This window comes from Lytechinus pictus, chromosome 1 (genome assembly GCF_037042905.1).
Source record: "Lytechinus pictus isolate F3 Inbred chromosome 1, Lp3.0, whole genome shotgun sequence".
Classification (NCBI taxonomy): Eukaryota; Metazoa; Echinodermata; class Echinoidea; order Temnopleuroida; family Toxopneustidae; genus Lytechinus; species Lytechinus pictus.
This window is the reverse complement of record NC_087245.1, coordinates 35,998,469-36,023,484: the sequence shown is the minus strand read 5'-3', so window position 1 is coordinate 36,023,484 and position 25,016 is coordinate 35,998,469. Positions and strand designations below refer to the sequence as shown.

The 25,016-nt window shown below is 36.2% G+C and overlaps 1 protein-coding gene across 2 annotated transcripts in view; it reads right to left on the bottom strand.

The window, feature by feature from the left end:
* Positions 1-633: 633 nt before the first annotated feature.
* The window catches only part of LOC129261867 (ubiquitin carboxyl-terminal hydrolase 37-like), a 35,631-nt gene continuing 11,248 nt past the window's right edge, over positions 634-25,016 (bottom strand). Inside the window, exons 7-19 of one of the 2 annotated variants that reach the window (XM_064101544.1) lie at positions 24,415-24,576; positions 23,322-23,450; positions 20,170-20,296; positions 19,447-19,724; positions 18,687-18,809; positions 15,399-15,566; positions 14,039-14,149; positions 11,680-11,788; positions 8,813-9,766; positions 8,341-8,761; positions 6,745-6,810; positions 5,983-6,098; positions 634-4,255 (exon numbers count right to left, since the gene is read on the bottom strand). In XM_064101544.1, coding sequence (XP_063957614.1) covers positions 4,034-4,255; positions 5,983-6,098; positions 6,745-6,810; positions 8,341-8,761; positions 8,813-9,766; positions 11,680-11,788; positions 14,039-14,149; positions 15,399-15,566; positions 18,687-18,809; positions 19,447-19,724; positions 20,170-20,296; positions 23,322-23,450; positions 24,415-24,576 — 2,986 coding nt within the window. In that variant the 3' untranslated portion in view covers positions 634-4,033. Of the gene's footprint in view, positions 4,256-5,982; positions 6,099-6,744; positions 6,811-8,340; positions 9,767-11,679; positions 11,789-14,038; positions 14,150-15,398; positions 15,567-18,686; positions 18,810-19,446; positions 19,725-20,169; positions 20,297-23,321; positions 23,451-24,414; positions 24,577-25,016 lie in introns of both variants that reach the window. The other variant, XM_064101539.1, reaches the window with a different exon arrangement.

Here is a 25,016-nt window from a genome sequence, read left to right as displayed (position 1 = left end):
GGAGGTCGCAATTTTGGTCTCAAAAGTTGCGAGTCTTGAAAGTAAGTCAGTGAGAGACACGGTCAAAAAAATTAGCGCGGCGGATTTATCGCGAAAAACATCGAGGGGAGGGGTGAATCAGCCCCCCCCCCAGTGTCATAAGAGTTAACTAAAATGGACTGATAATTTGCTTTTACACTCCAAATTAAATATCCTTGGGACCTTTGAGTAATTCCTAAAAAAGTGCTTGGAATTTTGAAAGAGTACCACCTAATTTTATTAGCATTTTACTACAAGGATAATACAAATATAGGTATTGAATTTATGTTGGCGAAATGCAAGGTATTATTCTTTAATTATGATAAAGTACCATATATTTATTTTCTGAATTCCCTGATTAGGACCTGCACTCAACACAGGTGAAGTAGATGGGTATTAATATTATTATCATTAATATTATATTAATATTATTATTATTAATATTATTATTAATATAATTATTATTATCAATATTATTATTGTTATCATTAATATTATTATTATTACTATTATTATTATTATCAGGCATTTCTCCTGATAGGGGAAGTGTAAGTTAAATACAATCCACAATAAATATCAACATTCTTGGAATCATGAGGCTTCACAGAATTAACGTTTAATTCTTGTGCATGTTATTCAGTACAATATCTCATAAACATCTTAATAGGCCTATATTTTTTGTACATGAGCATTCAGATCAATGAGAAACAAAATGTAAAACAAAACAACAACATGATGCAATTCATAAGTATTTAACTCACATGATATTATACATATGGGTCTACCATCATTTTAATGCCTTCATGTTTGTAGCTTTAATAGGATTGTACAACATAATTGTCTGCATGTTGGAAATATTATTGAATTAGCCTCGGCTTAAATTGTTATTTAAAGCTGGCTAAGTCTGTAATTTTGCAATCCCCCCCCCAAAAAAAAAATGCATATTTGTTAGTACATGGAATAATATTGGAATGCAGCCTCTTTGATAAAACTAAACAAGTGGAAAAACCTCTGGCATTATTGCCTGTAAGATAATTTTTCAGAGAGAGAGAGAGACAGAAACAAAAATATTCACAACTTTCAATTCATATAAATTTCATTTAATCTGATCAAATATTATTTGATCAGATTAAAGTTATATAAATTGAAACGGTGCATACCTTTTTTTTCTATCTCTCTTTGATGAATTACCAATCTTACATGTAATTGTAAGTTATCAATTCTTATCCTAGTAAATTGATCTGAAATGACCGCTGACCTTGACCCAGTAACCTGAATCTATAATCATCTAAGTTATTATTCATATTTATGATTTTAAATAGTTTCAAAATCAATTTGAAAATTGAAAAGCCTAACCTTTAGTACAATTTTATAAGACGGTATCTGCAATTCAAATAAACTTTAAACTTCTCCTAGTGACATGAATTTTCATTCATACATCTGTTGATAACCATTATTATATGAAAGTTCTATGGAAAAGGGACTTATACTTATGATTCATGGTACCCGATAAACCCTTACTGAACTGGGCTATTTCGCTCCATGAAATACTCAGATCTCGGCCCTGAAGGAGCCAAATGCCGCAAAAATCTGCACACGCCTAATAGCACAGAGAGATAAATATGGGTACAAATTTCACAAAAATTGTTTTTTTAATTAGTGATGATTTATGCAAACGATATGCATAAATTGTGTTTTCCTTTAATCACTTCATAAACAAAGCTTCTTATGAATTTTTTTTTTTTAATGTATCCTAGAAGCCTTGTTAACATTGAACAAAAAATTATTCTTTTATCTTATTGTTTTATGAATTTATTCTAAGGTATCCTATTGTTCTGTATTTTACTGTTCTTTTTTTTTAAACACTTTTGAGTACTTTATTTTGACCAATATCATTATGCAATCATGACACATAGCAGCAAAGCTGACCTTGTGACATTGACATATCAAATATTTTCTCTTTTTAATTTAACCTTTGAATGTACAATGCAATCACCCAAGGTCATGAAGGAAGCAATGCCACTCTTATTGGCCTGGGGAAATCAATACTCCTTTACACAAGCTTCATGGATTATGAGAACAAATAGGATTAATATTTTTACAAAGTTATAAACATATTTCTATTATTTATTTGATAATAAATCAAAGTTCATTGACTTCCCACTGCCTTACATTTTGACAGGAGAGCACACATTCATTTTAGTTTAAATATTGTTTATGATATCTTATAAACATCTCATACAAGTATCAATTAATCTGACTAAATACTTTTGAAATAATGAACAGAATACAGTTGGAGCAATAAATTTGAAGTGACATTTAAAATCTGAAGTGACATTTTACCTTGATCCAATGACCTCTCGTCCTGCTCTCGTTACCCTCGTAATAGCCGAGACCTAATAATCATCAAGTTTAACTGAATAATTATTGACTTAAGATTTCAAAATATCTTAAATATTCAAATTAGCCTTGGGTTGAATTTGTTTTACTTGATACCAGTTTACTGACCCCCAATGACCTTTGACTTTGTCCTAGTGACCTGAAATAACACATTTATTTGCTGATACTTGATAATTATAATAGGTAAATTTCATGGAATATGATATTGATAACACAGCATTAATGATCAAAGTTCAATTATCTCGATGTCACATGATCAGTGACACTTGATTCGCCTTATGTCAAAGTCTTATGAAAGACATGCAGAAGGCCGTTATATCTTGTAAAAGTTATGATGGCATTTCAAAAACTTAACCTTGGTTAAGATTTGTTGTTGATGATGCTGGCATTGCCAAAACCATTGTAAGCAGCGACTATGTCTTGCTTCTGCTATGTAGGCAAGACGAAAACCTCGGACGTAGTTAGGCAACCTGATGGAAAATAACATTTCTATAATCATCCATGGGGCCAAGAGTCTGCATCAAAGTTGATTGATGAATTTGATATATCAAGTCATGAACAAGAGTCTTTTCATAAAGCTGTTTGTAACACTGCACATGATTTGTTTTATCTTATGCATTACTGGTGATCCATCTAGTACCAAATGAAGATCCCCAAGTCTCGCCTTCAGACAAGAAATAAAAATAATTGATGCTGTCGACTTCTGACCTTAATCACATGACCTGAACCTCATGCCAAATGGTCGGTGACACTTGATTATCTTAATGCCCAAATTCAACGAAATAGATCCTCATACATTTCAAAATAATCATGACATTTAAAAAACTTCACCTAGATGAAGATTTGATGTGGACGCCGCTGACGCCACAGCGCACATGCTACGCCTTCAAGACAAACATCATATAATCATTAGTATATCAATCTTCATGAACATGAACATGAACATCCAAAGAAAATGCAACACATTTACAGATTCATCATTTAGTATAATGTGATAAAGCGTTAGCCCTAACAGGACTAACATTTTGCATCAAATTTACAAAATGCACTCGGATAATGCTGTAAAATTCATGACTTTAGGTTTCCAGTTTCGTTTAAACAGAAAATCTTCAGCGAGGTAAAAGCAATTGATCAAGAAGGATTGGCAGCTTTTTAATCATGTAAAACATTATCTGGCCTTACTTATCCAGGTGGGTGTTTCTCAAAAAGAGTTTGTAATTTGGTTTACAAAAGCACCTTTCAAGGGAAATGAAGAAGTCATTCTCTCTCTTCTGATGGCATCTGGGGAGGGTGGCTTTGTAAATCACACCGTTATGAGGTCTTGCTGACCAGTGCCGAGTTAGTTAAGTTTTCTGAGGTAAAATGAGTTGTATCTGGTTGTTCATCACTCCCTTCAGAGTCCATTGGTGACCGCTGGCAACTCTTTGATTCATTATAGAGACCTTGTCCACCCAGGGCAAGGTTGTCCAAAAAGTTTCAGGTTGAACTCTTTATCAAGGTTTAAATAAGTTGTATCTGATTGTACATTCCTCCTTTCTAAGTCGATCATGGAGTATTGGCAGCATTCCGGCCTTGTCCTACAATGTGGAGTTCGTGAAAACAGTGAAATTCTTCTTCAAAGGAACTCTTTAGCATGGTAAAAAAAGATGTATCCTGTTCTTCTCCTCTCCTCGCGTAGGCTTCTCTCATCTCTCTTCATCACCGTTGAATCGTCGTAACTTAGCCAGCATTTCTTCTCAACATCATAGACGTCACTGATATAGTGTCCAGTCATTGACGTACTTCCGATATGGCTCACGATGGAGACAAGACGATAGGCATTGTTCAGATGGCCAAGCTAATTGAAAGGAAGCAAAGAAAAAAAAAATGTCTAAGTGCATGTACATCAAAACAGCCTGAATTGTGACAGTTAATGGTAGTACAATAGTGGATTTTGTTTAAAGGTCAAGTCCACCCCAAAAAATGTTGATTTGAATAAATAAAGAAAAATCAAACGAGCATAACACTGAAAATTTCATAAAAATCGGATGTAAAATAAGAAAGTTATGACATTTTAAAGTTTTACTTATTTTTCACAAAACAGTGATATGCACAACTCAGTGACATGCAAATGAGACGGATGATGATGTCCCTCACTCGCTATTTCTTTTGTTTTTCATTGTTTGAATTATAAAATATTTCATATTTTGCAGATTTGATGATCAGGACCAACTTGACTGAACCATATCGTATTAACCAATGCTACTTCTACATGTTCAGGGAAGAATTAATTGTTGTTTCACTTGACATTGAGGAGAAAATTAGAATATTTAATTTTTCATTTAATAAAATACAAAAGAAATAGTGAGTGGATGACATCATCAGTCACGTCATTAACATACTGATCAGGATGTGCATATAACTGTTTTGTAAAATAAAGCGAAACTTTAAAACGTAATAACTTTCTTATTTTACATCCGATTTTGATGAAATTTTCAGTGCTATACTTGTTGGATTTCTCTATTATTCATTTTATTAATACATCTTTTTCTTGGGGTGGACTTGTCCTCTAATCACTCTAACAGCATAGAAAAGAAATGTGACCAAATCACACTACATGTACAATGATATGGGTAGTGTGAGTTGCTCACACGATGAGAGAAGATTATAGAAGTCTACGGTAGGAGAGGAAAAGAACAGGCTTTACCATGCTAACAGATTTCTTTGAAGACTTTAACCCCTTTTTTCAGCTTGCACGACCAGCATCTTACCAACTGTGCAACCTGGACTCCCCAGCAAGGCAAAGGACCTTTCTCACATTAACCAATCTCTTATACCTTTTTTGGCATATTTGGGTATTTTGATACAAATCATTCCTATGCTAAACAGCCTACCACTGAGAAAGGTCTTTCCTCCCAAAATGATATTACTTTAGGATAAAAGTTTGATTGTGGTAGTGTCTTCCCCCTCCCCCTTTGATTCATGAAGTTTCAAAAGTGATATTACTTGATAGTATTTAATTTTCTTTGTTGAGTGTATGGTTATAACCATCCTTGCTAAGGAAGAAAGATTATGTGTAGGTTGTGGTCTAAATATGTATGGTATTCACCCCCTCCCCTTTCAACTACGCAAAAATATCATAAGTAGGCTATGGTCATAACACAAATGTAGGTCATTGGGTTAAAAGAGGATTAATTGAGTAGAACAAGAAATATAAAAAACTATAAGTCCTGTTTAATAATTAAAATTATTAACGAAACAAGCCCCAAACCCATCTTTAAAAAATATTTAACACTGGCATTGCAACACAGACCACCAGCTTGAGTTGACAGACACACATAGTTAACAAGTTTAACAAGATACACTAAATTTTATTTGTTCGCTAGCCCATCCATCCATCCATTCATTTGTTATCCACTCATTTAAATCTTACCTCAGAATGTTTATTTATTTATTCCTTCATTCATTTATTTGGTAACCACTCACTCATATAAATCTTACCTCAGAATGTTCACTCCTTCATACATTCACTCAGTCATTCATTCATTCATTCATTTGCTAATCACTCACTCATATAATTCTTACCTCAGAATGTTTAGAGAGCATTTCTGTTTCTTCCTTGGAATAGACTGGTGATGTTGGTTTAGAATCAGCTCTGGCTTGGGTTTTGTTTGGGGTCATACCTTGTCTTTCATGCAGATCTGAGTGGAAGGAACAAATGAATGTTACATGATAAAGTGAATAACATTCTCCATTAATAAGAAAGGCCCTGTTGTAACATTTTAGTGGTGTATCATACAAGGATGTAATGAAAAAAAATTACAACTGTACAGCAACATAATAATATAATAATAACAATAATAAAAATAACACACAAATTAATAAAGTTTTTTTTGCCCAACGTTTATGACCAAATTCGTGACAGTCGGGTATAGCATTGTGTATGACTGTTTAAGAGACAATTTTTCCCGGAAAAAAAAGAGAACGTGATAAAATGGTTGCGCTGTGCCCTGATTTACTGGAAAATGATTCTAAGTTCTTTCGTTGAGTTGGGTAAGATATTTTCATAAAAAATAATAGACTTTATTGGAAAATGTATGTAATCAAAGTGAGTTTGCATAGGAATTTTGAGTTTAGATTGAAATCTCATTTCCCGACGTACTAGATTGAAAAAAAAAATCTTGGCAAGTGTGCGTCCAAATAATAGAGAGATCCGGATAAGGGGAGACCGGATAAGAGAGGTCGGACTTTAGTAACTTTTATGCAACGAGGCCGAGGTCAATAGTCATGCGTTCGGTCATGGCCAGCTTGCTTTTGGACACACCCCCATGATAACAATCCACTTACCCTGGAGACTCATTTCTTGTGCTCTCAATATCTCAGCTGCTTCTCTCTCAGAAAGATCCTTTACCTCTGTATATGCAAGATAAATGGTTGTAAAACATCAACTCTTTGCCCGCTTTGTTTCACGAGAGTCACATACAGCAGACTGCCAAGTTCGACTCAAGTCACATTTTATTCACAATAGACACAGACTGCATTAAGTCTATTGTTCATACACACATACACAATATTGATGTGGGCATCGTATTGTACACACAAACTTTTCTTAAAGGACAAGTCCACCCCAACAAACAGTTGATTTGAATAAAAAGAGAAAAATCCAACAAGCATAACACTGAAAATTTCATCAAAATCGGAGGTAAAATAAGAAAGTTATGACATTTTAAAGTTTCGCTTCATTTCACAAAAGAGTTATATGCACATCCCGGTCGGTATGCAAATGAGGGAACTGATGACATCACTCACTCACTATTTTTTTTGTATTTTATTATGAGAATTATGAAATATTTTGATTTTCTCGTCATTGTCATGTGAAATGAAGTTCCATTCCTCCCTGAATACGTGGAATTCCATTATTTTAACATTTTGTGGTTCAGGCAAGGAGGTCCTAATCGTCAAATTCGTAAAAATTGAAATATTGTATAATTCAAACAATAAAAAACAAAAGAAATAGTGAGTGAGTGACATCATCGACTCTCTAATTTGGATGTAACTGGCTCGTTCATATAACTATTTTTTTAAAAATAAGCGAAACTTTGAAATGTCATAACTTTCTTATTTTGCATCCGATTTTGATGAAATTTTCAGCATTGTGTTTGTTTGATTTTTCTCTATTGATTCAAATCAACATTTTGTTGGGGTGGACTTGACCTTTAACAATAAACCAATCAAAAGCTATCGTGAGCTGAATAAGCATAATCAATTCAAAACCCCTCTTAAGGTTGCACCTTAAGATTAAGGTGGTGCAGGAATGATTCTGTCTGTGGCGGGCAAAGATTTAAAGGAAGAGCATAAACTTGGGTCTTTCACTTCATCCCAAATGATGCATGTATTACCTAGTGATGTATTGACTACACTTGATACAGAAGTAAAAGAATTTCATGGTGTTGAGTGTGACATACATTTTTTTTGGACTTACACGTATAAAGAGTAAAGACAAGAAGGAAGAGAAAATACTATCAAAGAAAGCAAAGGGAAGCTATAGTGGAGTTCCCTTCTATACTGAAATCTAAACTGAAGTCTATTCTTACAGTATTTAGTTATTGGCACTTTGAAACTCATCTAAACTCTCTCATTCTTTCTTTTCTTGTGCGCTTCGGAATAGAATATTTCTAGATAGATGGCGCTACATAAATGCCTATTATTGTTATTCCCTATCAAAAGTTGAGCCAAAATTGCTTTCATCCACCCTTTCCATGGTCATTAGTGGGCATGCATGTACAAAGGGCACATACTTAACAATTTTTTTTCACAATTAGAGTTTAAGTGCCAGGGAGTCATTTTCTAAAGAAACATTAGTTTGGAACTTGAAACTTTTTTTCGTAAGATGGTCACAGACATTTCATTAAAGTCCTTAGGAATTTAAAGGCAATGATTTACCTTGCATACTGAGCTCTGTAGCTTTCCTAATATCTTCCTCCTCCTTGGCTTTCATCTCGTCATAGCTGAGCTTCCTTTCTTCTTTTACCTCTCCAAGGATATCATCTCCATCTCCATCATCATCATCATCTTTCTTTTCCTCATCTGCCCTAGTCTCATCAGAGGAGGGAAACTGCTGGAAGATGTTCTTTTTCAAATTATTGTACGGCTTCCACAGGTCAGCCCTATTTCCCTCAAGAGATTTATCATTGGGATTGAATTTGGTCTCACTCTTTGGCACATTTGTCAATGGAGAATTCAGAATGCTTCTGGGTTTGCTGCAAGATGAAGTTTGGCGATGACTACTGGTATTGACGAGACCTTCAGTTCTGTGGTCAGGTGTCTTTGATAAACCGCTATCATCGACACTAGTGGCACTGACCTTGTTTGGTGTCTTTGATAAACCGCTATCATCGACACTAGTGGCACTGACCTTGTTTGGTGTCTTTGATAAAGCGACATTGTCAATGCTCTTGCCGTTGACCTTGCCTGGATGACGAAGGATGTCTTCATCAGAAGACACCAGGTTTACAATGTCCGGACTGCTTTCCCTTGGTGGCAAGATATGAGATGCATGTAGACGGGAAAGCTCTTTTAATTTCTGTCCAATTTGATTGGTGTCCGAGTCCCACATGCTAGGTTGAGTTGGGTCCTCATCGGAAGTACTGTCTAAGGAAAACGCAATGGGTTGGTCATCCTCAGTGTCCATTGGCTCATCCGTAGCAAACGCCGAGCGTTGCTGATGATATCTTTTGGCTCCACCAAGCAAGCCATTGCCTTCTTGGACCGAATCTCCATCCTCCTTACCAGGATCCCTTCCTGCATATTTCCCACCCTCTCTCGTGTAAGAATTGCCTACATTTCCCATCGAATTGCACTTTTCAGAACCCTGAGTAGTGGATTTTCCAGCAAACTTTCTCCTAGCACCTCCGAGAAGGCCACCATTCGTAAGGGTTCCTACAGGCCCTTCTCCGTTGACAGCACCTTGCCTCTTGAGCTCTTCCTCGTGAGTTCTCTTGCTCAAGTGGAGCGCCCTCTCAAGGTCAGTAAGTCCTGCATCCTCGTTCAATCCATGCTCTTCTTGATGAGATTTCTTGCTAAGATAGAGCACTCTCTCCATGTCACTTAGTTCTGGATCCTCAATCAAACCAACTGGAAGATCATCATCACTATCTTGGCCCTCCTCCTTGGACTTTTCTCTCTTTTCTTCGGCCTCCATGGAATCGTTAAGGGCCTTTGCCAATTCTTCATCCGTAAAGTCATCTATAGCAACCTCATCAGGCTTCCTTTTAAGACTTGCCTCTGCTTCCTGGCGACTCAGCTCCAAGGCACGTGCAAGCTGTTCTTCCTCATCCATCTCTATGAAGTTTTCATTGTTGGACTTTTCCTGCAATTTCACAAAACACATGGTCCATGTACTTTCTTTGGAATAGGCAAAAGTTGTCACGGGAGGGTTAAGAAAATATTTAAAAAATCTGGGGGAAATGAGAAAACTTTGTCATATGCAAAGCAAGAGATATACAGGTATATCAAGATTTGGCATGAAACTATGATGTATTAGACACCTAGTGTAACTACTATTATTATCTATATAGAGTGTTCTAGTGATGTATTAAAAACACATATTTTGGTCTGTATCAATTGCCCGTGAAGTATCGGAGCATATCCCTAAAAAGGACCAAAATCCAACGAATATCCCATAGGCTCCTGTACAAAATTTGCTATTGAATATGAGAGCATATTCAACAGTTTAGGGGAAATATACAATGCGTACAACAATGAAAGCAATGTGATGTGCAGCATAGAGCACAACTACGCTCGATGACGTCATAATGAACTACATGCAAGTCGCATGTCAACGACCAAATTTGATCCTATGAAGTGATAATGGCATAATGTGATAAGTGATATATGACTTGTTAAATCAAATTGCTACCTCTTTTTTTTGGGGGGGGAGGGGGGGGGTGGGATAGAATATAATAATTATATTGGATGGCTTTATTTCATGAAATACCAGAAATATTCCACTCGTTAGGGCCAATATTCCACTCATCTGCGATTAGTAGAATATTTTCCCGAACTCTTGGAATATTTCTGGTATTCCATTCTAACCCATCCAATATAATGTAATTATTACACAGTACAAAACTAAATTGTGTACACAAATATCATGCATGAAAAATTCAAATAGACAAATTGTCAACAACAACAAAAATCTTCTGAGACATAAACTAATTGAAAAAAGATTTCTTATGAAAATATTTAAACATATTTTTTTTCTCTTTCATCGCATATTTGAGGAAAAAAGTACCATTTGCTCTTTATACCATTGAGTCGTCAGATATGGTGGCTAAGTGGCAGAGGATCCCCCCCCTACTGAATAGGATACCATGGGTTCAATCCCTGGCTAAATGTGATCAAACAATTTGAAAAGAAATGGGACCTTCTACCTTTTTGATAGGCACTCAACATTAAAGGCCTTTGCAAAATTAGATTGGAGAAGGGTTCAATAAAAACATATTAGCATAAGTAGTGCAATTTGACTCGCCATATCTGTACAAGGTTTAACCCTATCTAGGCCGACTTTTTACTTTTAAGTCTTGCGCATCTTTTGAGACCAATTTTGCGACGCCCGGGTACGCGGTTCCGAAATTATGAAACATCTTGTAAGTGCATGTCAGACCAAAAATTGCTCAAAAACATGATTTTTTGTACAAAGTCAATGCAAATTGTGTTTTCAATCCAAAATCATAAATCTATGACTATTTTTAGGTTTACTGGTTCCAAATGGATTTATTTATGCTGTTTATGATCTTAAAAGAGACCCGACAAAGTTCATCAAAAAAACAATAAAAAACAAAAGGTAAAAAAAACCTAAAGAAATACATGAGAAATTGCAAAATACAATATAATACATAAGAAATTGATCTGATATCGCAATTTTTGTCATTTGTACATTTGCTGAGAACATCACAAAGAGTTTTTATACAAAAAATTTGAACATTTGTAGCTTTATTTAGGGAGTTAGAGAAAAAAGCATGATTTTACGTACTATATTACACCTACATGTAAATTAGCATAATCAATAAATAGCAATTTGCATGAAATAAATTACTATACAATTTTGTAGATTATGTCCCAGACAACCGGCATGCCAATTTTTGGCATGATTGCGCAATAGACGGCCGAGATCTCATAGGAGGCCCCCCCCCCCCCCCCAGCCATATGATCTCCAAAAATACCCCGGCCTAGATAGGGTTAAAACTAAATGAAAAAAGAAATAGAAGGTACCATACTTACAGATTTACTACTATCTTGTATATCTGTTTCAAACCGACTGATGAAGTGTTCAGATCCTTTCTTAGCAGAATCCGATGCCAAACGTCCCCGGTTGAACTTGAAGCCAGACCTAAAATATTAAGCAAAATTATGCACTCAAAGTTTATCATTAAAAAAACTTTAAGCAACTTTAAAGAATGATATCAAATCAAAAGTAAAGAGGCTATTGGCAATTTGTAGTGATGTTGGTAAATCATTTGTTGAAAACCTTCAACACCATCTCTAACTGACTGGGAATAAAAGTTTGAGACATTATTCCATGATGGTAAGCAAATAATTACAGTTGGTGTAAGTGATTGGGACAAGATATAATTTCTGAGGTGATTTGGATGCAGCTCTCTTTCAAAATGAAGCTGAGCATTTCATACCACCAAGAAAGTTATAAGACCTAACAAATATTATCATGTTGCCCACATTTAACAGAGCGGAATCAGAAAGTTAGGTCAGTCATTTTCTCTTATACCTTCGCTACTTCGCTGCAAATAGATAATCACAAATGGGATGATTAATATATGCAGTCAAAATGCATATCCATGTGCCTTTTCTTTTTAAGCCACTGAATACAAACTTGAGCAAATGTTGGACATCTGAGAAGAATGTGTGCCCTTCTTTGCCATTGTTGTTGTGCGCAAGTTGTTGGTTTAATCACATCCTTGGGTAAAAAAATGTTTAAAAAAAGAGTATTATGGGGGCTATTTTGGCTTTCCTATTTCTGTTCTTTCAAAAGCACCACTTACATGAACCCAATTGTAATGAACTGAATCTTACAATCTTTCAGGGGCTAATTTAATCTTAGCTCGAGTGTTTTCTCTGCTGCTTGACCTATACACCCAATTCCAAAATATCTCTTCTCTTGAATGAGTCAAGCAGTCCGATTTGAAATACAGTACAAATGAGACAGAAGCAAGTGTCACCCAACTAAACTCACTCGACTGGAATTCTCTCGAAGAGAGACACAGCTGCAGGTGCATTGCTTTAAGCTGCTTCTTTGAAATGTTACATTGCAAAGTGGACATTGATCCCCAAGCAAACACTCAACTAGACAGTAACAGACATGGATGCTCTTTCCAGTGTGAGGCAACATCTTCAAGGCTCAATCTGTATACCTCCTTCTTCTCCCGCACAATCACATTGTTGAATAACCTTCATCCTACCCTCGTACGTCAACTGATTCAGGTTAATTTAAAGCCACGATCCTACCCCCCTTAATCCACCCTCAAGCACCATATCCTAGTTAACATTCCAACATGAGTATTTTGGAGGATAAACCACCAAGTACCAAGCTTTTCTAGTTAGACCTCTGATTTAAACCACAGCTACACATATATTCCAATTTTGGTAATTATCACAAAATAGATTGGTCAGAATGTAACAGATAAATCAAAGCAAAATTTTTTTATGTGCCAACTAATTCAGGAAGACAATGAGAAAATGCTCAAAAATTTGCAAAACTGGTGGGTGTTTCACAAAGCTGTTCGCAAGTTAAGAGCGACTTTAAGAATGACTGGTGATCCTTTCTTGTGGTCAATGGTATATTCATTGGCGATGGTTTAGCGCGTGAGAAAGGTTCACCAGTCGTTTTTAAAGTCGCTCTTATCTTACGAACAGCTTTATGAAACGCCCCCTGGTAAAGGAATATGGACTTTCTTCAAATCAATGAAGAGATGCCCATGTGGGCATATCTGTTGACAATGTGTATTAAGACTTGTGTAAAGATTTTCAATTAAATTAACTGTCCACTCTTGAGTGCTTGGTGGCTTCAACAGAGTATGTCTTTGTTGGCTGAGGGTGTGTTTATGCTTCCATTGCGAGGACAGAATCAGCGTTTTCAAACGTCGTTTCAAAACGCCAATCGTAAACGTGGTTCTGGGAGTGTTGTTTATGCTTAACTTTTCAGAGATACATTATAAAATAATAAAACATATATTTGTTTATGCTACTGGGGCATCTGGCGATTTCTCCTCATTATAACTCATGTTCCAGGTTTTATTGTTGTAAATCCTTCAACATTCATCGTGATGACAAACTGGAAGAGTAATACTAGTGATAGTACTTAAATCAATTATTACACACATGCAAATGTAACAAGAGAGATGAGAGGTAATACCGTGGAGGTACCATGCGACTGCATTTGCCCGCGGATTTTCATCTCACCGGAAGCATATGTACCAAATGACGTCATTTAAACACTATCAGCGTTTTGAAATGTCGTTTAAATGAAAGTAAGTATGGACGCAACCGTGTTTTGGACTAATCACGTATGGAAACGCTGATTCTGGCCTGAAAAGTGGAAGCATAAACACTGCCTAAGATTACTAACCTGGTACTCTCATAGTCCAGCTTCTTCCTGATGCTACTACCATCTCCTTTCTCATCAGGACTGCTGTGGTTGAAAGGTGTCCCAATGTTGTCTCGTAGAGGTGACAACGGACTGTAAAAAAAAAAAAATTAAAAAAAAAAAAAAAAAATAACAGTATTGAACAAAAGATGGCATTTCTTGAAGGGTAATGGTAGTGGTAAGACCAATCAGTGACTCATACAATTTAAAGTGGTTAAATATGATCATACATCATGAAATGGCAACAACTGAAGAAAAAAAAAATGGTACCAGTTTAATTGCCCTTTCTACGACCTATATATTTGTACGGTTATCTGAGTGGTATAAGGGCGTGATCTATATATTGCCCTTCCTTTAACCAAAATTGGCACTTGGGGGCAATTCGACCTTTTATTCTTATAATATCAAATTGCTACAAAAATATGGTGATTTGGGCGATTTTGAAGACATCATCGGAAAGGGCTTTCAATATCAGAAAATGTAAAAAATGAAAAACTACATTTTTCGATAATATCGGCAATATTACCTTTTAACTTGCCGAATGACAACATGTAAATGCGCAAATTGTTGGTGATGAGTTTTAGATACAATTTTTACAACCCTGTCGGACATTTAATAAAGGGGGAGGATGATTAACAGAATTTATAAAATAGAAATGTAATTAGAGTTCCTATAGATTACAAAAAATATTGCTGTAAAAGGATATGAACTGGTGTAAATGCCCCCCCCCCCCAATAAGAATATTGCAATAGAAATGATACATTCATCCGCCAGGTGGGTGTTTCATAAAGCTGTTCGTAAATTATGAGCAACTTTATGAAAAAAGGGTGATCCTTTCTTAGGAACTACATTAACACCAATGCAAATCCGGTGCGCATCATTTACCAGAAGGATCACCAGTCGTGCGTAAAGTCGCTTGTAACTTACAAACAGCTTTATGAAACAACCAACCAGGGGGGTGTTTCACAAAGATTTAAGTATGACTTTAGTCGTACTTAAATGCCGACGCGTGTCATGACATGCAGCGCGCGATCTTATTGATAGATATGCAGTAGTGCACGTCCTCATGACACGATCTGACCAGTGCGGTCAAGCCTTTCATACCGTACGCAACTTGGTATTTAAGTGCGACTCTAAGTCATATTAAATCTTTGTGAAACACCCCCAGGTCTATGAAAATACCAACCAAAAGAACGAAGGGGTTTCTCTTCAATATCAATTTGAGAATCATATTGGAATTATGGGGGAATTTCCATACTCAACGCCCTTGGTGAATTTTATGGTGCCCTCCTTAGCACCCTCTACCGCCTTCAACCTTTATCTAGTTATAGTCAATACTTACACATGATAAGCTTGTGTGTGGTTTGATCTTGCTGGCGGTGGGGCAGTATTCTTCGTGGTGTGAAAGGCCAATGTCAGGAAGCGTGGGATGACAACACTTGACCTGAGCTTGCTGTCTAGAGAGGCATCCGAGTCGTAGGTGTAACGTTTGAGATGGAGGATAAGAACTCTGTTAAAAAAAATAATCATTCAATGTCTGATTAAGTTGAGGGTAATTCAGCTGTTCAGCTCGTAACAGTTCAGTGCAGTTAAAGGAGAATGAAACCCTTGAAACCAGCTGAATCCATATAAAAGAGAAAAATCAAAGAAACATATTGTTGAAAGTTTGAGGAAGATTGAATGAATAATAAGAAAGTTATGAGCATTTGAATATTGAGATCACTAATGCCATGTAGATCCTCACATTGGCAATGCGACCAAGATCTGTGATGTCACACACGTACAACTCCCTCATTACTTTAGTACTTATTTCACTTATATTCTCACTTTTATAGAGTCTATCACAAGGTGAGGTGTTCTCTTTATGAGAGGACAAGTACAGAGGTTTCACAACATTATATCATTGATGAATCGTTTGTCATATGATTAGAATATGAGCAAAAAGAGATGTTTTGGGGTATATTTTCAGTGTCCAAAATGGGAGAGTTGTTCATCTGTGACATCATAGATCTTGGTCGCATTGCCAATATGAGGATCTCCATAGCATTAGTGATCTCGACATTCAAATGCTCATAACTCTTCTATTGCTAGTCCTATTTTACTCAAACTTTTGTTGATCTTATTTTTTGATTTTTCTGCTTTCACAAAAGCTAACTTGCTCCAAGAGTTTCATTCTCCTTTAAATTGCATTCAACTCAATTGATTGCACCGAATTTCAAACAATCATCTCTGATCATTTCAGTACTGCAATCAAGGGGAGTCCACTAGAGTCCCAGGGGGGGGGGCAGTCAAATATTTTGTTGTACACACGCGTGACCAAAAAAACGTGATACAAGGGGTGTTTTTCAGTTTTGGACGCGGGCCGCGTGTGCACTCGTTATTGGGTATCAAAAAACACAGATTTTCAAAAAAAGGGGTAGTTTTGAAAGACTGGTCAATGGTCAATCGCAGGGTCAAACGTATTTAGGGAATTTTTTTTTTCCAAAGCTTTTTTTTTAAGACTAGCTAAACGTGTTTAGGGTATGTTTTTTCCCCCTAAGCTTTTTCTCCGCGGTCATATTCTGGCGACAACTTGTTAAGGGGCCAAAATGTGTACAAAAAGCCCACGAAAAACTTGTTTAGGGGATTATTTTGCACACAGAGTAAAACTCGTTTAGGGGGTGTTTGGAAATAATTTGGCCACGTGTGTGTACAGCAATACATTGACTGCCCCCCCCCCCCCCCCTGGGACTAGAGTTAACTACAGTTCTATTTCCCCCAAGATCTTGTTACGCTAATAACATTAATTATACTTGCTTTTCAAACATCTAACACATATACTTTACTCAGGGTCGGAAATAATTCTTATTTTTTAGAGGCTATTGTTTTGCACATTGGGGCGATTGCAGAATTTTGGGGGCTATTTCTTTCATTTTAAAAACTACTTTTTTAGGCATAACCAGTAATCATGCAGCAGAAGCAAATATCATTATTTTGCCATAGTTAGAATATTGATTTTTCATGATCGTGAATATTTTTTGTGACAGATCTCTTGGAGCGACTCTAGAAAGAATGGTCGCCCCAAAGCATGCCTTTTGGGGGAATTTTAGGGGCTATTTGGGCTGTCATCAAGGCAAAATCCGCCCATCCCCCTCATGTATTTCATATGATGACTTTACAACATTTCCCTCTTACCTTTCAACCCTGCAAAATAATTATGCTGGCTTGAGAATAATTGTGTTGCACTTTTTTGCACTTCAAGGAATTTTATTCAAAAAATATTTACGGAAATTATAGAATTTGATAAGACAGATTTGACCTCAAGACTACCTTGCTGAATGATGTCTGTACACCAAACAGGGACACAATGGGATACTTCTTCAGGCCTAACCATATCTGCTCTCCCCTAACCCATCCAATGAAATTGACCTACATCTCAGATGGTGTTGTCTAATTGTCATTTTTTTTCTCATTTACCATTTCCACTTACGTTATACCCATATTTGGTCTAATATCCACTCGGTGAACCACCATGTTATCGTCTATAGATGCGATGAGAGGAATCGTAAATGAAATCAAATTTTCATTTGACAAATGAAAAAATGATGAGACGATGAATGGCCCATCTTGGCATTAAAATAAATTAGAATTGAACCAAGTGGGTATTAGACAAAGCATAGTGTAGACCAAACTAATAGCCTATCTGAGAAGAAGACCAAATTCTTGTAGACAAAGTGCAGATAAACCACAGTTAGGTTACCAGGGGGCCGATTCATAAAGCTGTTCGTAAGTTAAGAGCGACTGTAAGAATGACTGGTGAACCTTTCTTACGTGCTAGACCATCGCCAATTACCAAAAATAAGGATCACCAGTTGTTTTGAAGTCGCTCTTATCTTACGGACAGCTTCATGAAACACCAACCTGGGAAGTTTGGTGAATTTATGGTACATAAGGTCAATGTAAACCACGGTTACCGGGAAGCTTGGTAAATTTATGGTACATAAAGTCAACGTAAACCAAGGTTACCTGGGAAGTTTGGTGAATTTATGGCACATAAACTGAATATAAACCAAGGTTACCTGGGAAGTTTGGTGAATTTGTGGCACATAAACTGAATATAAACCAAGGTTACCTGGGAAGTTTGGTGAATTTATGGCACATAAACCAAGGTTAACTGGGAAGTTTGGTGAATTTATGGCACATAAACTGAATATAAACCAAGGTTACCTGGGAAGTTTGGTGAATTTGTGGCACATAAACTGAATATAAACCAAGGTTACCTGGGAAGTTTGGTGCATTTATGGCACATAAACTGAATATAAACCAAGGTTACCTGGGAAGTTTGGTGAATTTACGGCACATAAACTGAATATAAACCAAGGTTACCTGGGAAGTTTGGTGCATTTATGGCACATAAACTGAATATAAACCAAGGTTACCTGGGAAGTTTGGTGAATTTACGGCACATAAACTGAATATAAACCAAGGTTACCTGGGAAGTTTGGTGAATTTGTGGCACATAAACTGAATATAAACCAAGGTTACCTGGGAAGTTTGGTGAATTTATGGCACATAAACTGAATATAAACCAAGGTTACCTGGGAAGTTTGGTGATTTTATGGCACATAAACTGAATATAAACCAAGATTACCTGGGAAGTTTGGTGAATTTGTGGCACACCTTAGCTTCTTTGCAGTCACATTTTGCACAGGCGTATTCTAGTTTCTCGGATGCACAGAAGCTATCTAGAGCCGTCTGCAATGAAAAGGGCTCACTGTGGAAAGAGAATGAGAGAGACAGAGACATAGATACAGAGATAGATAGAGACAGAGGAAAGAGACAGAAAGATACATATATAGAAAAAGACACAGACAGAGCAAAAGAGAGAGAGAGAGTGATATAGGTAGACAGAGATAGAGATGGAGTGAGAACGAATGAAAGAGATAACGAGAGAAAGAGAAAGAAGGGGGTAAGAAAAAATACAGAAGAAATGATTGTCTATAAAATGGAAGTCTTCCAGCAACACCTAAAGACAGAGGTATCATCAACTACACTTTTACTTCCTTCGTTCACCAGCACATATGGGCTCTGTAACACAAAGATTTGCGATTTGCTGCACGTACATGCCCGGACAATTCTGATTGGTTCCTGGTCAGTAAGGAACAAATATATTATGTCACGAATGGAAATAAGCATACAACAACAATCTTCAATTGCCATTTCCAAATAGCAATTGATTGCAATCCTTGGTTTTATAGACCCCTGGACCCTGTCTTAAAATGTTATGGAAGTTGGAATACTCCCCAGGGAGTGGAGAAAGTGCATATGTTGTGTCTGGACAAGCCGGGATCAGATGACCAAGGTAATAGTTTGTCTGTATAGTGCTACGAGAAACACAACAAAACATTTACCACGTCCTTGGAAGGTCCAGTGAGAGATCATTGAAAGTCTCCTTCTTGCTTATTTCCTCTCCACACTCCTGACACAGAATGGAATGTTCTACTTCCAGTTCAAAGTTCTGACTGACAGCACATGCAAACTTGGGTTTGTCCTCTGACTGATTGGAAGGTACCACTTGGCTGGGAGGGGACACAGCCTCTTGAATGTCTTTGTCCGTCTTTGGATTGTTTACTCGTTCCACATCTTCTTTGAGCTGATCTAGGCACTGGCAGAGGAACTCATGGGCATCCTACAATATCAAATTACAAAATAATTGTGTCCAAAATGTCAACAAAATACAGCAAGGGCACAAGTAATAAGTCCTTGGAACAATCTACCAGAAAATGTGGTTTCAGCATCAGTTAATTTTTTTTTTAAGAATTGGCTTAATATCGCTGAAAGGATATTGCTTTTGTGTACAACTTTGAGTAATGAATTTTCTGTCTTGCAACATGCAACTACTTGAAACTGATAGTGGGGAGCATTCAGTATATTTCCATTGATTGGCAATAAAGAAAGATATCCTTGCCAGAAAATGATTGAAACTTAAGACCTGCCTTTGATAACCAGGCAACCAGATATTGTGTTCAAGGGTCCTTAAAATACTTCTACATTTATTTTTATTGTAATGCATACTGTTTTGTTCTGATATTGCCATATAAATCAATCTTACAATAATTTTACTGAAATCTTACATGTTGCATGAATCCTGAGAATCTTGTGGCAGTTGCCGATATTGCAGCCTTGACACTCTGGAGGCGTAACTCAATCTCACTGCTTCCTTTGTTGCCTTGCTTTGAGTAGAGCAGCCGAGACAGGGCCCTAGAAAACAACAAAATACAGAGATTTAATCTTTCTCACATTGATTTCTAAGTTTGGAACTCTCACGATCTCACTAAATCATGGTTAGGTACATAGATAAAACATTCCAATTTTCTTTGGGGCCATTTTCACCACTTCTGCTCATTCAAAAATTATGTTTTGTATTGAAGCCGAAAAACCCAAACTATTTAAGGGGGTCTTTCACAAATTAAAAGAAGTTTCCACTTAAACACATAACATTTACATCATATGGTTTTCCTTAGACCCAACAGTTGATCTAATTTCCATAAGGGCATTTTCACGGTAACTGACATTACACGGCACAATGTTTTCACACCTTTCATTGTGTGTATCTCTAAAACAATAAATGATGGGAGTTTGCTTTTGATAGAGTTAATAAAGTGAGCCTTGCTGTATACTCTGATACTAAGTTTTCCTATGTAACCACATTTTTTTACGCATCAGCAAGCAAAAATGTGTCGGTAACTGACATTACGCAAAAGGACATGCAATTTCAGGGTGTTCATTAAAATTTAAATATCTCATGTCCCTGAGTAGATAGAGTAATAATTTGAATATGTAAGTATACCTCCGTTACTAGGTTAAGATGTGTCAAAATATTAAACAATTCGTTTTTGTCTTTTGGGGGCTATGATAATTTTTCCACAACCATGCTGGTAACTGACATTACGGTAACTGACATTACACTTAATATGCCATAGAGATAACACATGGAAGTCAAATGTGTGGAATCATTGCATTGTATCTTCTGTGCAGGGCTTCACCTGAAAGTGAGCTTGATGTGGAAGTATACCCAAGTTTCTAGGAACATTTAAATGAATAAACTTTTTCTTTTTCTTAATTCCTTTCTTTGATGTGAACATTTTTATCATTACTCGGTAACTGACAATACACATTAACATTTACCAGTGCTATATGATTTTCAAAAGCATAATTTTCTTGGTACTTATATGTAAGGCTTTTTAAAATCATAAAAGTTTCATAATACTTCACAATTTTTAATTATCAAAAGATAAGAAATGTATGTTTTACTTACTCGGGGGGGGGGGGGGGGGGTGGGGTCATAGCAGCTACATGTTTTCCTATAGTAATTTAATATTGCATTGACTGTACACATGGATTTTTCTGACTATACACCCATAATATATTCATCAGTTTTATATTGACCTTTTAAACCTTTTCCTTCTCCAACCTCCCCCTCCCCTCAAAAAAGGCAAAATGAATAAGGGTCTCCTCCCCTAGGCTTCACGTACCCCTCCCCCGAATCTCATGCAGCCATGTAGTTTTATTGATTTCTATTCTGGTCAGTACAAGCAATGCTTGTTCATATCTGTCGGATTTCAATTCTCTTCATAATTTGTTTAATCATTTTCTTTGCTAATTTCTTTTTTAAGCTGTCAACAAAAAATAAACTCCAGCTTCTAAACTGAAACTGAACTATTTGTAAATTAGAAAAAGAAAACACAGTTTTACTAGATCCATGCAACATTGATCAGAACTGTCAAATTTCACTTTTCATCTATACTTGTAAACCAAAAACAAAATTGTATCACACATCCACATACTAACAGGTATAAAAACCAGGAATTTACTTTTAGCGAGGCAATGCTCTAAAGAATCCTAGAAACTAAAAAAGGGACCCTGGAAATCCCCTTCATCACAATGTTAAGCTTAAAAAATGTTGCAGATTTAGGCAATAGGTTGGGAAAAGTACCCCCTACCCCCCCCCCCCCCCGAAAACCAAACAAAAAATTGTCTGATACAAACAATTAGGTACTTGGTAAGCGCATGTACAAAACAATTTCATAGTAATTTTTTTTTGCACAATGGGAATGCAACTTCCTTCATAATTTCATATAGTATTCCTTGTGAACTATACCTTTTAAAAGTCAATAGCAAGCTCCTTCTGGTGTGACTTTTAAAGTGAAAGACTTAAATAACAAGTATACAATATTTCTTCACCATAAAATTGACCACATATTTGCATTTCAATATTGGTAACCAACGTTTTATCATGGTAACTGACATTACATCTCGGTAACTGACATTACATTTTCCACTTGGTAACTGACATTACATATATTTAATGGTACCCTATGGCTTCATCTTTAATTGGTAATCTTTCATTTTGGTGTAGAAGGGAGGGGTGTTACCTAGAGAGGAAATCTACCAAGTTTCATATAATATATCCTCTTTTCCAGGAAATGAGAAAAAAAAAATCATGTTTTCGGTAACTGACATTACATACCATATCACATACTTCATCAATGTTTTTTTATCAGATGAATAAATTACTGGTGTTTCTTTCTGTGGGATTTTAAAAAGTGTTATAATAGCAAGCTAAATCACAGGCGAAAACAACATGATCAAAACTGTTCTTTAAAAATCTGTCAAAACAAAATATGTATCAATATACTATTTTCAACACTAATTTGTATCCATATTTTGGCAGCCATTTTGAAATAAAAAATGGCTGCCAGAGTCGGAAATTTTTTTGTCTCAGTAACTTCAGGTCTAGTTTTATTAAAAAACATAAAGCATTTGACATGAATATCAACTTGATTTTTTTGCCTCTGTGTCCATCTGTGGTGAAAATGCCCATAAGAGAGAAATATAGATAACTATATAACATCAAAAAGTGATATGAAAATAATGATGCCATTGCTTTCATTCTTAGTCTGCAACATGTGGTCTCAGAAATATGAATAAAACTGTAATCCAAAGCATTTCTCCAATGGTATTTATCACACAGCTACACTGTATTACTCTCTGACAGTAACCTTGTTGCTTATCAGCCAATCAAAGCTAAGGGGTGTACTAAAGGTGTAGTAAATGCTGACAATGATTTAGTAAATTCTGACAACATTCTTGAAAAGTGTCCAGGAAATAGCCCTAACAGTGTTCCTCGTGTAGGACTTGCCTGAAAACTATCAAATTGGCAAATCGGAAGAAAAGACAGACTCTATACAGAAAGAAAACATGTACATGTGCATTAGTGACTTACCTATAGAGGCTAGATTTAGGCAAGACTTTGATGAGAGGTATATGCTGAAGATCTTGGATGAAGCATTGTAAACCCAATAACGACTGCAGGATTGCATTCATGTAACAGGTGTTACCGAGGTTAGAGAATCTACAAAGATTTAAAATAAAAAAAAATAGTCATCAGTATAAGTACATGCTAGTGACAATGGATGAAGCATTGTAAACCCAGTAACAACTGCAGGATGGCATTCATGTAACAGGTGTTACCGAGGTTAGAGAACGTACAAAACCCTTCAAGAGTATATCACAGATAAATATGGTTATCAGGAGAGGTATATGTTGTTTCCTTAGATGAAGCATTGTAAACCCAGAAATGATGATCGGATGGCATTCAATGTATGTTGCCAAGATTAGAGAACCTGCAGGGGGGGGGGGGTTGGATGGAAAGTTTAAAGGACAAGTCCACCCCAACAAAAAGGTGATTTGAATAAAAAAAGCAAAATCAAACCTGTATAACACTGAAAATTTCATCAAAATCGCATGTAAAATAAGAAAGTTGTGACATTTTTAAGTTTTGCTTAATTTTACAGAACAGTTACAGTGCATATGCACATCCTGGTCGGTATGCAAATGAGGAGACTGATGACGTAATCCACTCACTATTTCTTTTGTATTTTATAATATGATATATTAAATATTCTAATGTTCTCCTCATTGTCAAGTGAAACAATGATTAATTTCTCCCTGAACCTGTGGAACTAGCAATGATTAATATTATATGGTTCAGTCAAGTTGGTCCTAATTGTCAAATATGAAAAAAAAATGAAATATTGAATAATTCAAACAACAAAAAACAAAAGAAATTGTAAGTATAAGGACATCATCGACTGTCTCATTTACATGTCAATGAATGGTGCATATCACTGTTTTGAGAAAAATAGACAAAATTTTAAAATGTCATAGCTTTCTTATTCCACATCCGATTTTGATGAAATTTTCAGTGTTATGCTAGTTTTATTTTTCTCTATTTATTCAAATCAATTTTTTTTCTGGGATGGACCTGACCTTTAAAGGGGTGGTGGGGAGGATCCGCAATATAAAAGGTGACTCACCCTTGCAGGTTTCTCTGAGATGACTCCATCCCGCTTGGTTTGTTCCAGGTCTTGAAGTTGAACTTTGACCTTGGTACATTGTTGGACTTTGAGACAAGAAACCCAGGAGTTGTCTTCTTGCCTGGTTCTTCAGACTGTGATCTACTGCTTAGAGATGGAGTTCTGGGGAGCATTTCATGAAACAAATAGTCAGTGATTTTCACTGACATGTGATAAAAGTTACTGAAATCCTTGCATCTGATTGGCTCACAACAAAGTGGTTCATGAAAGTAACCAACATTTTACTTCATGAAACACTGCCCCAGAAATAAAAGAATAATGACTGGTCTGTGAAATGAATGTTTCAGGCCTCATTTGATCTCAAATATTTCAAATCAGAAAAAAATACATGTGGTTGTTTTTATTTTGAAAGGACATGTACTAGAACAGAGATTGATGGAGAATGTCTTTAGGAGCTAAAATCTGCCCATTTGTAAGAAACTTAATCAGAGTGAGTTGGCAGCCCTGCAATATTTCAACCAAGGGACCGTTTTATTAAAGTTGTAAGCAATGGATTAGTTGTCATAATCTGACAGTTACCATAGTAACAGTCAAACATGTGT